The sequence below is a fragment of the Merops nubicus genome, unplaced genomic scaffold (assembly GCF_000691845.1).
Source record: "Merops nubicus isolate BGI_N331 unplaced genomic scaffold, ASM69184v1 scaffold44748, whole genome shotgun sequence".
In the NCBI taxonomy this organism is placed as follows: Eukaryota; Metazoa; Chordata; class Aves; order Coraciiformes; family Meropidae; genus Merops; species Merops nubicus.
The window spans coordinates 1-12,946 of NW_008625876.1; the positions used below are offsets into that span (position 1 = coordinate 1).

General features: G+C 38.4%; 1 protein-coding gene across 1 annotated transcript; it reads right to left on the reverse strand.

Annotated features, from left to right (window-relative positions):
- Positions 1 to 8,519: 8,519 nt before the first annotated feature.
- Positions 8,520 to 11,898, reverse strand: LOC103778236 (homeobox protein CDX-4-like; the record flags this gene model as incomplete). The annotated part of the gene is made up of 3 exons (XM_008945813.1): positions 8,520 to 8,726; positions 11,051 to 11,198; positions 11,768 to 11,898. Coding segments are annotated over 3 exons (486 nt in total), but the record flags the coding sequence as incomplete, so codon positions are not given.
- Between the last annotated feature and the right edge of the window lie 1,048 nt (positions 11,899 to 12,946).

A 12,946-nucleotide genomic window follows, 5' to 3' on the forward strand; every position in this document is an offset into this window, starting at 1 on the left:
AATTTTTTTTGCTGCTTCTGGAAACAGAATTGTATGAGCGACACTTTTATCAGTGCCACGTGCTCCTACTTCAGCATATTACCCGTCTTATGTGGAGTCACAGGTAAATAGCACTCAAACGACTTGAGAAATCAAACTCAGGGACAGGATGTTCTTATAAAACAAAATTAAAATATATGTTCTGTCTTCTCCCATGTTTGTAAGCATACTTTTTTCTTGTTTAATGATGAATATTGATGATAGATTGTAGAGAAAGTCAGTGTGGGACAGAATGTATCTCACTATCATTGAAATATTAAAAAGATGTCCTGTTTAGAAACATACCCCAAAAATAATTCTGTAATTTAGGATCTAACATCTTTTTCCATTCATCTTCATTGGTATATACATGATTGCCATTCATACACTATGGACAGAAAGTTGAAACCACTGAAATAAGGGTTATATATGGTGTTACTAGTAAGATATTTTCCTTTATTTTAGTCTCATTTAAATTCAGGATGTCTGCTTTAACTGATGTGAAAGTCAGAAAGATAAAACTTAGTCTGATGCTGTGCATTTACATCATAGGCTTTAATATTAGTAGAAACTATCTTAGTTCTTGGCAGTTTTGGTGAACTGTCTGTGAGAAAGGTGGTTCTATTTAAAGCATGACTGCAGGGTATGTAACCTGCTGTCCTTGTGGGCAGCATTTCCTGCGAGGAAGAGCTAAAGCAAGCTCTTGGGTTCAAGGCTGTGTGCTGTTGCTGAGCAGAAGTCAGCCTCAGTCACCCTGGGACTATTTCAGAGCAATCCATGGGATATGTTTGTTATGGAAGCATTTCCCAGCACTGTCCCTGCAGAATGCTGAAGAAAATAGTGCAGACTTAATTGCTTTTATCTTCTTCACAGTGCTACAACACTTGTATTTTCTCAAAGCTTTGTGTGACTACTGTTTGGGGTTTTTTTTTTGTTCTGTGTGTGATTTGGTTTCTTTTTTTTTATTTTTCTAAACCTTGGTGTATTTTTTTTAGAATATTTTCAGCTGATAAGCAAAGAGTCTTTACCAATGCTTCTCTACTCAAAGGAGCAATTTGACTAGAGGGCCATAGGTAGGGTTTCTAACTCTTACCTAGAGAGATTTTTTGTTCAAATAAGGCACTGCTGAAAATTTTAGAAGGATGAAACAAAACGAGAGGCGAGGAGCATGTGTGCTCTAAAGTGAGATAAAGAAACCAGGTTCTTGTCTGCAGGGATTTACAAGGATGAGATGCAGGTGGTGGGGAAGGATGTGGTGAACAGTGGGAGATGCAGCAGCTGTGTCATGCCTATTTAACTGAAAAGCCTACATTTTAATGCAACTTGTGTTCTAATTTAATAAATAAGCCAATGTTACAGACATGTGAAGGGACAGAAGAAAGTATTTGGTGGAATTAAGGCATGAATTCTGTTAGGTGCTGAAACAGGTGATTAAATAATTGGCTGAATTGAAGTGTAAAATGAGGAAGTGGAGAGTTTTGGCTTAATACATTGTGACCTCTTTATAATGAATGCCTGAGATATTAGCAAACCAAGAAAGGAAGTCTTTTTAATTGAAAAAGATCCTTTGCTATGCTAGCTTCTTATTTAATGTCTTATGCTTTTTAATTATTAGGTCAAAGTTCAGCTGAAGTTGAAGTTTCAGTAGACTTATTTTTTCCTTTTGCTGGGTTGTCTCCTGGCAGGAATGGTCACTGTCAGGGTAAAAATAGAGTATTTTAGAAAAAACACTTCTTGTGACCCATATCTGTATTTAAAGAATGCCTCCTAAGTCTTGAGTTTCAGATGTAAATACTACAGGGAATTTTTTTTCCAATGTAATTTATCAAACTTCAGAGCTTCACAGGAAGAATTATTTAGATGCCTTGTTTTCAGTACTTTCTTAGGATGCTGTTTATTAGATGAAATTATTATGTCATAAAAACTGAATAGCAAACCAAGAAAGGAAGTCTTTTTAATTGAAAAAGATCCTTTGCTATGCTAGCTTCTTATTTAATGTCTTATGCTTTTTAATTATTAGGTCAAAGTCAAAGTTCAGCTGAAGTTGAAGTTTCAGTAGACTCTTTTATTTTTTCCTTTTGCTGGGTTGTCTCCTGGCAGGAATGGTCACTGTCAGGGTAAAAATAGACTATTTTAGAAAAAACACTTCTTGTGACCCATATCTGTATTTAAAGAATGCCTGCTAAGTCTTGAGTTTCAGATGTAAATACTACAGGGAATTTTTTTTCCAATGTAATTTATCAAACTTCAGAGCTTCACAGGAAGAATTATTTAGATGCCTTGTTTTCAGTACTTTCTTAGGATGCTGTTTATTAGATGAAATTATTATGTCATAAAAACTGAATTATTTTGTGAGGAGATGATGGTCTCTGGCAATGTTTATCCACTCAAATCACTTCCTTCCTTGGAATAAAGTGTTCTTTTATAGAGAGTGAAGCACAAAAAGAGAGGGCAAGAAAGAGAAAGGTTAAAGCAAAGTATGAAATAAAAGCACTGCTGAAAGAAGATGGAAAGGGAACACTTGTGACTGAGTCTTCTGCCAATATATTTTTTCTTCTTTCTTTCATATCAATCTCTACCATCCAGTTATTCTTCAGAGGGAAGGATCTGCAACAAGAGGTGTAAGGCTGGCTGTCATAATTCATTCCTTTCAGACACATTTCAATGAGGGAAGAGGTGGTTGGACAGTAGGAATATACTGGAGCTTGGAGAAGGTATTTTAAGGCTGGCAGGTGAACCATCATCATTCTTGATCAACATCACCTCAAGAGGAGGAGGGGATTCAGAACCTCAGGGTCCCCCTGGAGATGCAAGTGCTTCAGTTTTGATGCAGCAGAAGTATTCTCTTGTTCAAGAAGAGTGAACAGAATGTACAGGCTTAGACCATTTGCCATTTGTTAGATCCCATTGCTGTGCAGCCCTCTGCCCCTCAGAGCCTTCAGGCTGCACTGGGAGTGTCTGGTCTTGCTCTTCCTTTAGTACAGACTATGGATTGCCTTCTATTTAAATTCCAAATTGTTTTCTTCTATATTTCAGTTTTTCCTCACATGCCTGGTTTGGAAAATGTCCTCTTTTGTATCCACTGGCTGCTAACTCTGCCAGTGCAGTGTCTCAAGCTTTACTAGGAACTACAGTTTTGCTAGGTTGCCCTTTCACTTCAGACCTGGGGCAGGTTTATTCCAGAACATAGTGGTGTGTGCTTAATGGCTGAGTTTGTTAACATGGAAAAAAAATTTGCTAATAACTGAGCTTAGGATGGTTCTAATTACATACTGGATTTTGAGGCATAGAAAGTGACTGCAATAAAACCAGACTTTTATGACGTTGACAACCTAGTAACATTTTAAAACAGCTTTTAAGCAGCATGGTAGCTTGTATCAGAGGTTGAATATGAGCCTTGTTGAAGGAGGGATACATTTCCCTGACTTTCACTAATAAAACTGGGAGACCTGTGCTTCTGAATTGGTAAAGTAACACTCATGTTGGTGAACCAGCTCTTCAGTACTGGGAAGTTCTGCCCAGAGCTCAATGAAAACATTTTTGGCCATTTTAGACTTCCAAAGTACTGCTGAAGTGTCATTTTCACACTAATAAAATTTGTTTCCCATGTTGGGAAATGAATCTGGTTGAAGGTATTCTGTGAAAAATAGATGAATGGTTTAGTGGGGAGAAACCTTAAGAAGCTGAGCCCTGTAGGAGCATCTGATACCTCAGGGAATTTGGGAGGCCTGCATGGCTGCCTCACTCAGGTTGGAGCTGTCAGACACTGAAAACTCAAGACCTTTCTGTGAGGCATGTGTCTGAAGTTGCTTTTGTCCTTCTTATCCTCACCATGTTCTTGCTGCCTCTTGGTTGTGCCACCCAGTGGGATGGGGACAAGGTGTGCAGTGCTCTCTGGTTGCTGTGCCAGCCTGGTTAGGTGCTGCAGGGCTTGGCTTCCAGAGCTGCAGCTCCTGGGGGCAGCTTGCCAAATCCTGCACATTCTTGCCAGCATCTTGAAGCAGAACAATGCTTCATTTGGGGGAAGTTGCACTGGGAGTCTCAAAACTGGTGTTGGTAAAGCAGTTTCAGAGCAGAATCCTGCAGCCTGTAGAAGACAACCCAGTGAAGTGTTGAGATTTTTACTGGCCTGCTGTTCTGTGTCCTGCCTCTTTGGGAGAGGATCAGTGTTTGAAGTTTTTCATGGGTTTCAATGTTTGATATTTTATTTGCTCTACTTTGATACCTAGGGTGATAGAATATCAGACTCTAGGGAGTTTTCAGTGGGTGGATCAAAGCTGAGAAGAGTTGATAGGCATTTTAATCATTTTTGGCCTCAGTGTACAGAAGAGGCAGCAGCTGATGCAGGGGTTCAGCTCCATGATTACAACTTGGCCATCTAACGTTCAGCCCTCTGAGCTGTTCACCTGTGATAGTGTTTTTCATGGTCAAATTCCTCAACCTTTACCCAAATACCACGGTAGCTAATGCTGCAGGTCATTTCAGAAAGGTCATGGGATAATAAAAGTCACTCCTTCAATGCAAATTAATGTTTTTTTTTTTTTACAATAATATTAACCACAGAATTGAACATTGTTTGATAAGTACCTGAGGCTTTTCTGAAATAACTCCCCAAATGGTTGCATTATCTACTAGCTTCCTCTTTGGGGAGTACAGGCATAAATTTTGACTGGGAACTATAACCAAGCTAGAGCTGATCCTGTTTAATGTGGAATTTCTGATGAGAAAAAGACCCTGTTAATTTCTGTGGGTTTGGTTGCTGCATTTAGCAGAGCTCTTTTTCCTGTTCCAGGTGCATCCAGCATCTCATTGCAAGTTCATGTTCTTTTGTTTAGCAATAGAAATGTGTCACTCATCAGGCAAATTTGGATATATTTGTTTAATTAAGGCAGCTCAAGAGTGATGTATCACAAAAATAGTTTAATTAAACCTCCCACAAGTATTTTGTAATGTCTAGAAGGTTATTTGCACAGATGTGCAGCTCTGCTGCTCATACAGAAAATGTCTAATGTAGCTGTAGATCAATTTTCAAAGCTAAACTTAGTTTCAAGAAGTTTAAGTTTCTGGCCCAGGTTTTTATTTAACCTGTGCTACTATTACAAGAAGCCAGTTGGGGGGTTAAGTTACACTCCTCTCTCTGTAAATGATATTTTTTACATAGCTTATGCTAAGGTCCTTTCCAATTTCTAGTCTACACTCTCTCTCACTACTACAACTACAGGTAAATCTGTCATTTTTATTTATTTTCTCCCACAGATCAATATTTAGAAGTTAGTTAATGAAGCCAAATCACTGTGCTGCTACCTTGAGTCTCAGCACAAACAGTTTGTGGTAAAGGATTCCTTCCTGATTAACTATTCATAGGCAGTGGTGCTGAGAAAGGTGAATGGTTCCCAAGGGGTTTGCACCTCTGCAGGATTCTCATGAGAATAAAGATGATTCAAATAAAGGTCAGAAGGGATTTGCTGGCTGCTGGAATTAGGCAGTTGTGTGATGCAGAACCCTCTTGATATCAGCATGGTGCTGAAGTGGCTCAATACTTCTCAGACTGGAAATACCAATCAGACAGCTCAACTTCAGCAGTCTGATCACTTTCTATTTACATAACGTGGAAAAGGCAGGGAGCTGAAAGATACCCACTGGGTGAGAGGGATGGTGTTTGATTTATTATTATTTTAATTGCCTAATGGTGTGAAGGGAGCGTTTAATTAAAGTCCCTGGAGAAGTCTTCAAAAGAGGAAAGATAAACGCTAGAAAATGTTATTTATAGCCTATAGTGTTTCCTTTCACCCACATAAATACAGAAATTAAATACAAGGGCTGGATCACATCTCCAGAAGCTTTTCCTCTGCATGAGGAATGTAGAGGAGTCAAAGAGACTAAAATGTGCCAGCAGGTAGTTCTGAATTGTGTTTTGAGTTGGGATGATGCTTTCTGGCAAAAAAAAAAAGCCAAAGGCTCCAGTCAGGTACAATGTCCAAACCCTGTCAGAGGTAGAGGAGGTCTTCTCTAACAGCTGCTTCCTGTTCTCCTCTCTTCATGGCTTATGATCCTCTTGATCTGGTGGTACAACTGTGTATTTAATTGCTCTGTAATCAAGTTGAATAAACTTCAGACCCAGTTTGTCTAAAAAAAATTAATATCTTTTTAGGGCTTATTAGTTTTTTTTCCTTATTTTTAGAAGGAGCTACACCACCACACTGAAAGGGACATTCTGGTCTAAGAGGAGGGTGGTTATGCACAGTACAAGGTGGGGAGAATAACTTCTTATTTGAAGATGATCTGATATGGTTTTTAGGCTTAGAGGTCACTATCTAGTACATGAAAGAGACTGTGTCCCCCAGACATTTATTAATAGATGCCTTGAATACATTTCAAACAGACCTGATGGAAAACAATCAGGGTGAAGATGATGAAAAAGGAAAACAATTTTTATCAACAAGACTGATTTTAAACATGTCATAGGAGGTGCTTTGTATCCTGTTCAGACTCCCATTTGATATCTAAATCAGTCTCATTTTAAAGGTTCCATGTATGGACAGTGGAGGTTCTGAGGTTCAGGCAGTGACTTCAGTGGCTCTTGTGCCCAGCCTGTCAGAGCAGTGTGGTGTGTCCTGGTGTCTGGCAAGTCAAAAACATAGCCTGGAGCTTGTTTGGAAACTGCAAGATAATAGCGTTGAATATGCTGAATGTGAACCTGATAAATAACCATTTAATGTTTTTGTTTCAATTTTGCCATAAATTAGAAGGAAAGAGAAATTTTAAGCCGTGCATTTCTAGTACACAAACATAACAAATGATGTGTTGTGTTTTCTAGCTCTTTACTTGCCATCCTCCTGTGCTGATTTGAAAACTGATCACAGAAAAACCTGGAAACTAGAAGACAGTTTTCTCCTGCTGTCCATTTCTGTGCCACTGGTAACCTTCACAAAACCATCACCTGCTCTTCCACAGAGGTAGGTCTCTGGTGGTTGGAGACTGGGGGCAAGGGAAAGACCCTCTTCCTTTTTTTCTGTGTTTGCATGTCTAAAGTATTACATCATCTTTGTGAGTTCCTTGGGAAATGATTTTAGCTTCTACATCCCTCGTGTGTAAAGGACAACACAAGTAGAGGGGCTGGTGGAGCTGGGGAAAGCAGCTTCTGAGCCCAAGAGGTTGATGTTGAAAGAAGCAATGCATAAAGTTTCATGTGCCAGATAATGGAGTTTTCTGTTTGCCTTTTTATTACCGTTGCTCCCAATGACCCTTTCAATTATGCTAATTTTTTCCAACAGAGCACTTGTTTGCTCTCAAAAAGTTCATATTACAAAATTCCAATGAAAAGTACTACTGAAGGGTCTGAGGATGTTTTTTCAGTGCTTTGGGTTTCCTTTCTGCTATTTCTAGACTGACTGGTTGTCTCCTCATGTGATGGCTACCTTCTTACCTGCCACGTGGACCAAATAACCACAGCTAGCCACAGTGGGGGCATGGTTATCTTTAGTCCATGCTCTTGGAAGAGCACACATGGAGTGAATGCTTCTTTCATTACATGCTTGCTATGGCTTTGTGAATCCTGAGCTTTGCTAACAGCTCCAAAATAGCATCAGCCACTCTGGGCTGTTTCTTACCTTTAGCCCAAAATAAGTGTCATGGGTAAAATCAGTGGCCCAAGGTTGCTATGATTTCACTTAGAAGGTTTAAAGATATTAAACAACTTTTGGGGTTGCTTTTTGGTGGTTTGCTGGTTGTAGCAGTTCTGTTTCTGTTACATTGGTGCTCATATTTTTAAGCAATAATATATGCATTCATCAAAGATTGAAGTAATACTTACATCTTCCAAACTATTTAACATTTACTAGTGCATGACAAACTGCTGCATCTCCTACAAGTGAACCAATTTTGGCATGTTTGATGTGATATTATCTACCTGTGACTGGTGCTGGAATACAGTTACATAGGGCAAAGCAGCTTGGTTTTATTTCATTAAATGCAATATGTTGGTAGAGCAACACTGGTAGGTTTCCTGAGTGTCTAAAAGTGGTTGAAGTGTTTTTGTTGTCTTCAAAAAGCAGCATTTGTTTCGGTACATTTGAGTGTGAATATTTATTAACATCTACACTTATATAAAATGTAACAAAGCAAATACACCCAGCATCATGTGTATTGTGCAATAGTACTCTATTTTATAATCACTTAGTTTTCTGTAAATATATATGATCAGACTAGAACTACATTTACTTGAACCTTCAGTTGTATCATTCTTTGTGTTAGTGTCCGAAGCAAATCTCCTCCTACTCAAAGATTTTGAATGATGAATCTTAGCAGTGCAAGTTCCCTGAGATGTCTGCAATAGTTAAAATATTCTGATAGTACTCCCAGATCCTGTACTTGGAATTGAGCCCTCTGAAGGCAGTTAGAACAGAACAGTCCTTTGCAAAGTTGAGTTTTCAAGGGCAGGGAAGGTGATGGGGAAATCCATTCTTGTTTTTTCTTTTTTCCTTTTTTTGTTTCCCCTCTGTTCATTCTGAAACTATGACTTGATGAATGTCATTAGGCTGTAATCCGTTTATTCCATGTGGTGGTGGGAACAGAGAACTGGATATTTCATTTGGGCTGAGTGAGCCAGAGTCACTCTGAGCTGAGCCCCCACTGCCATCAAACTGAGAGATTTTTTTCTTGATCATTTTTCTTTCTTTGGCTCGGCGGTTCTGGAACCAGATTTTCACCTGTGGGGTTAGCAATGATCTCTGATTAATTCAATGCAGTGGTCAACGTTTTACAGTAGTAATAGCAATGAAACTGTAGATATGTGAAAAAAAAATATATAAAAAAACCCAACCCAAGCAAACAAAATCATCCCAAAACAAGAAAAAAACCAACCCCATAACCCCAAACCAAAAACCAAAGTCAAACAACTCCCCAAAAAAACCCCAAACAAAACAGTGGATATGTGCAGCAAAAAAACTTTTTAGTTCCTCTATTTGTTTTCTGCATCATAATCAATAGAAAATGACTTTGTTTTCTTAGACATGTTGTAAATTGAACTTGCTGTGTTATATTTCAGAACACAAGAATCAGCTTACTCACTTAGACTCAGGGTCCACCTAGTTTACCACATCTAAGCTCTGACAGTGGCATGTGTTGTACTGCAGGAAGATGCAATTATGAATAATTTTGAAGATTTCTTTATCATCTCTGTTACAGATTAATTCAAACCCAAGTTGTGAGGGTTCTTTTTCTTAATTTATAATGTGGGTGTTTTTGTGTTTATGTATTCTTAGGTGCTTTAAAAGTTTTGAATGTATTTGTTACTGGGCTATATGTATTTTACAGATAAGTGTGTACTGTGTCATGTGTATAAATATATATATTGGCATTACTCAACACCATGGAATTTGCCAGGCTAATTGTGCATATGTCAAGACTCCTATCTGATTGAAATCTTTTAGTCCAAGTAGCTATTTTCTTGTCCTTATGTGAAAGTGTGAATGAGTAGAAAGCACCATTTGTGATTTTCTTATTATTTTTGTTTGTGTTCTTCCTTCACGGTTTTTGTTACATCCTTTAAGGTGATTTGAATACAACAGGGTACAGAAAGTTGTACCATGACATTGCATTAAAAATATCATCATTATTTTCTAGTTAGGCTTTTATTACTTGTAATGTCAGTAAGAATTTAGCTTTGTCTGCCAGGAGTACTGGAGACAAGCAGATAGATGATGTATTTTGTCTACATTATACTTGAATCTGTGTACTTTTTGAGTCTGAGATTGAACACCACTTCACTAGGATATGTCTATAAGGATCTGGGGCTTGATCCTAAAATACCATTGCTTATCTGTGCCTCCTGACAATTCCAGCCTCAACTGGTCCCTCTCTACTTCATGTCCTTGCACAGGCTGAATGCAGAAGCAGAGGTGGCCATGGGAAGAGGAGAATATTTTAGAGAACTGCATGTATCTATTCAAAAAGAACAAAAGTTGGTAAAATTCTAAAAAGAAACATCTTGTTTCAATTTACCTGGGGACAGTAAACCTGGTTGCTAAGGTGTGAGGTGCCTTACTCAGTATCACCAAATCTTCCCTTTCCTCCAGCTGCAGCAGAACCATTGCAATTCTCTCAGGTAAGGAGGGTTGGAGTCAACAGTTACTATATTTGCAGGCTGCAGAGCTGGGCTTCCAAGTGTGCTCTCCCACACAGTGATTTTAGGAAATTCTTTATCCTAAATTCCTCTAGACTTTGTATGAACACAGCTAAGATACCTGGGCCCCTGCTTGGGTGACTATTCAGCCCAGAGCTTAAGTACATACTTTTTAGGAACAAATGCAGAGCTTCTTTCCAAAGAAGCAATGGATTTAAGTACACACTTGGAAATTTCCTGAATGGATAGTCTTGGCTACATATATGTGTATAATAGGCATGAAAATTTGGCACCAAATTGTTTTTATCCTGTATATAGTGGGTGTGAACTACAACTACAGGTGAAGTACCTGTGAATTTAACAGCAAAAAGAAATCCTGACATGGAAATCATGGGCTGTATAAACTCCTCAGAAGGTGCTGAAATCTGATTGAGGAAGAATGTGGCCCATGGAAACAGTGGCAATAAATTTGTAAGAAAAAAAGCCATAGGTAGCTCTTTTATTGTGTTTTGAATGCTGAGTTTTCATTTTCTTGCCTTACAGCTGAAATACATCCAACCTTTGAGGTGTTTTTCTGGCCACCATTTTGTGTGATGTCAAAAAGAAAGGAAATGGTGAATGTAATAACTACTGAGAACAGAACTAAGATAATGTTAAGCTGAAGTGTTTAAATTCTAAGTGCATAGCAAGCTGTTATGCATGTACCAATAAGTACTTTCTGTACTATAAATCAATCCCTGATGTTTAGTTGCCCGTAGTCTGAGGTTTCCAATTATCCTATGAATTAATTTGTGTAGTGTATTGTGTCAGATAGAAACAGTATGAGGGTTGCCTGCACAGTGCTGCTGGGTACAGAGCATGACTGCTGCCCGTGCCCCTGGCTGTGTGAAGGATGGACAGTCTGTGTACCTGTCTCTCAGACAGTCCCAGGTTTGCTGCCAGTTCTGACTTCCTCCTTATCGTAATGTATCTGTTGCAGTGAAACTCCTTCTCTAATTCTAGTCTCTGATGATCTGTGTAAACCACTCGGTACTTTTCTTTTGTTCTTGTTTTACCTGTTTAAGAGAGAAATATTATTAATATGATGAATTTGATTTTCTATAGCATCTTTCTTTCAAACATCTCAAACATTTTACAGGCATTAATTAAACAGAGTGCTTGCATGGGGTTGTTTCTGTGTTACAGAGGGGGAATACGAGGTGCAGGGCAAATAAATGGAGTATTGGTTATCATAACTGTCCTTCCCTCTCTATTTCCCTCTCTCTGTAAACATGATTTACATGTAAAGCTCTGAAGTGAAAAACACCCTGAAGCATCTTAAATAATTCATAGCAGTACATAATTGGTGCTGGCTATATTTGATCTCAAAGGGGTTTCATTTTAATGCTTGTTGAAGTGACTTCCATGTATATGCAGGCATAAACACACAGAATTTCAGGACTGAAGTTCAGTCACTGTTTAGTTGTACCATGTCCTAATTCTTTGAGTTTTTAAAGATCACCTTTTTAACACAAAGAAATGTCCTACTAGAAATGCTTTTGCTTTCTTGCGTGGCCATAGGACGTGCTTGTAAGTTCAATAATAATTGGAATTTATTTTTTTGAAAAAGGTCCAGCCTTGCAAGATGTGGAGTGGCTCTGGAGGTCTTGCTGGGGGTACTCTGTGTGCTGAGCTTCCCTTTTGACTTGAAGGCACTTGGCAATTTGTAAGATGAGGCAATAAAATACTTGTGAAAGGATTTCGGTATCATCCTCTCTCTAATGTATAAAAGAAATATTCTTAGCTATATTGGAGAAATGCTGATAAAAAAAGCATTAACTGATGTTTAGAAGATAAGTCTCATAGACTTTTAAAAATAATTCTTCATGTAATAATAATATTATAGAGAGAATACTTCTCAACTTATTTATTCTCCTTTGCACTTTCAACAGCCAGCTAGATAGTTTTCCTTTTTCTTCTGATCTTCCCAGGTTTTTTTTGATGTGAGTTTTCTGGGACAAACTGTAGGACAAAGACTCCTTTAAAGTGGTTCCCTAAAATCCATTGAGGTGTTAAGATGAAGCACACGCCACACAAAGGAGCGACAAGGAGATCTTATCAAGAACCCCTTTCACATTCAGAAACACAAGCCAATTGGTTTGGAATTTACAAGCCCTAAACAAATGTCAGACTCTTTCATCTTAGCAGAGGGAAAAAGGACTGAAGTAGATGAAGGAATATTTTTTCCCTCGGTTCTCTTTAATTTTGGACCAACGCTGGGGGTAGACTGCAATATTTTTATCTGCAGGTTAGAGGCAGACATAGCTTAAGACATTTTGAAATATGCCTAATGAAGGAAGTTTGCCCAAATCCTGTGCTGCTTGGACTTCTCGTGTACAAAGTTTTCCTGCCTGAATTTGGAGGATTGAACCAATCATCAAACTGAGGTGGTTTGGTTTTTTTTTTTTTAAGGTACAAATTGTTGGCTTCGAAATATTTGCTCGAAGTGGTAGTTGCAATGTTAACAATAGTGTAGATATTCAGGTTCCTTGTAAACTGGAGGCTTAAAAGGTAATCTTTGAAAACAAGTTAAAATTCAACAGGGTTATTCCGGCTTCACTATAATCAGCAAATATAACCATGATTTGAGGGGGTGGAGAAAAGGAGTAGTTTTCCCCATTCCCCTTGGTCATAAAATTCACAGAGTATTTCTTCTGAAGACAATAAAGCTGGGAGAAGGCCTCTTTATTTGCTGTGAAAATCATCACCCTTTCCGGCAATATAACTCCTGAAGAAAAGAGGGAGAAGGAAGAGACAAGACTGCAT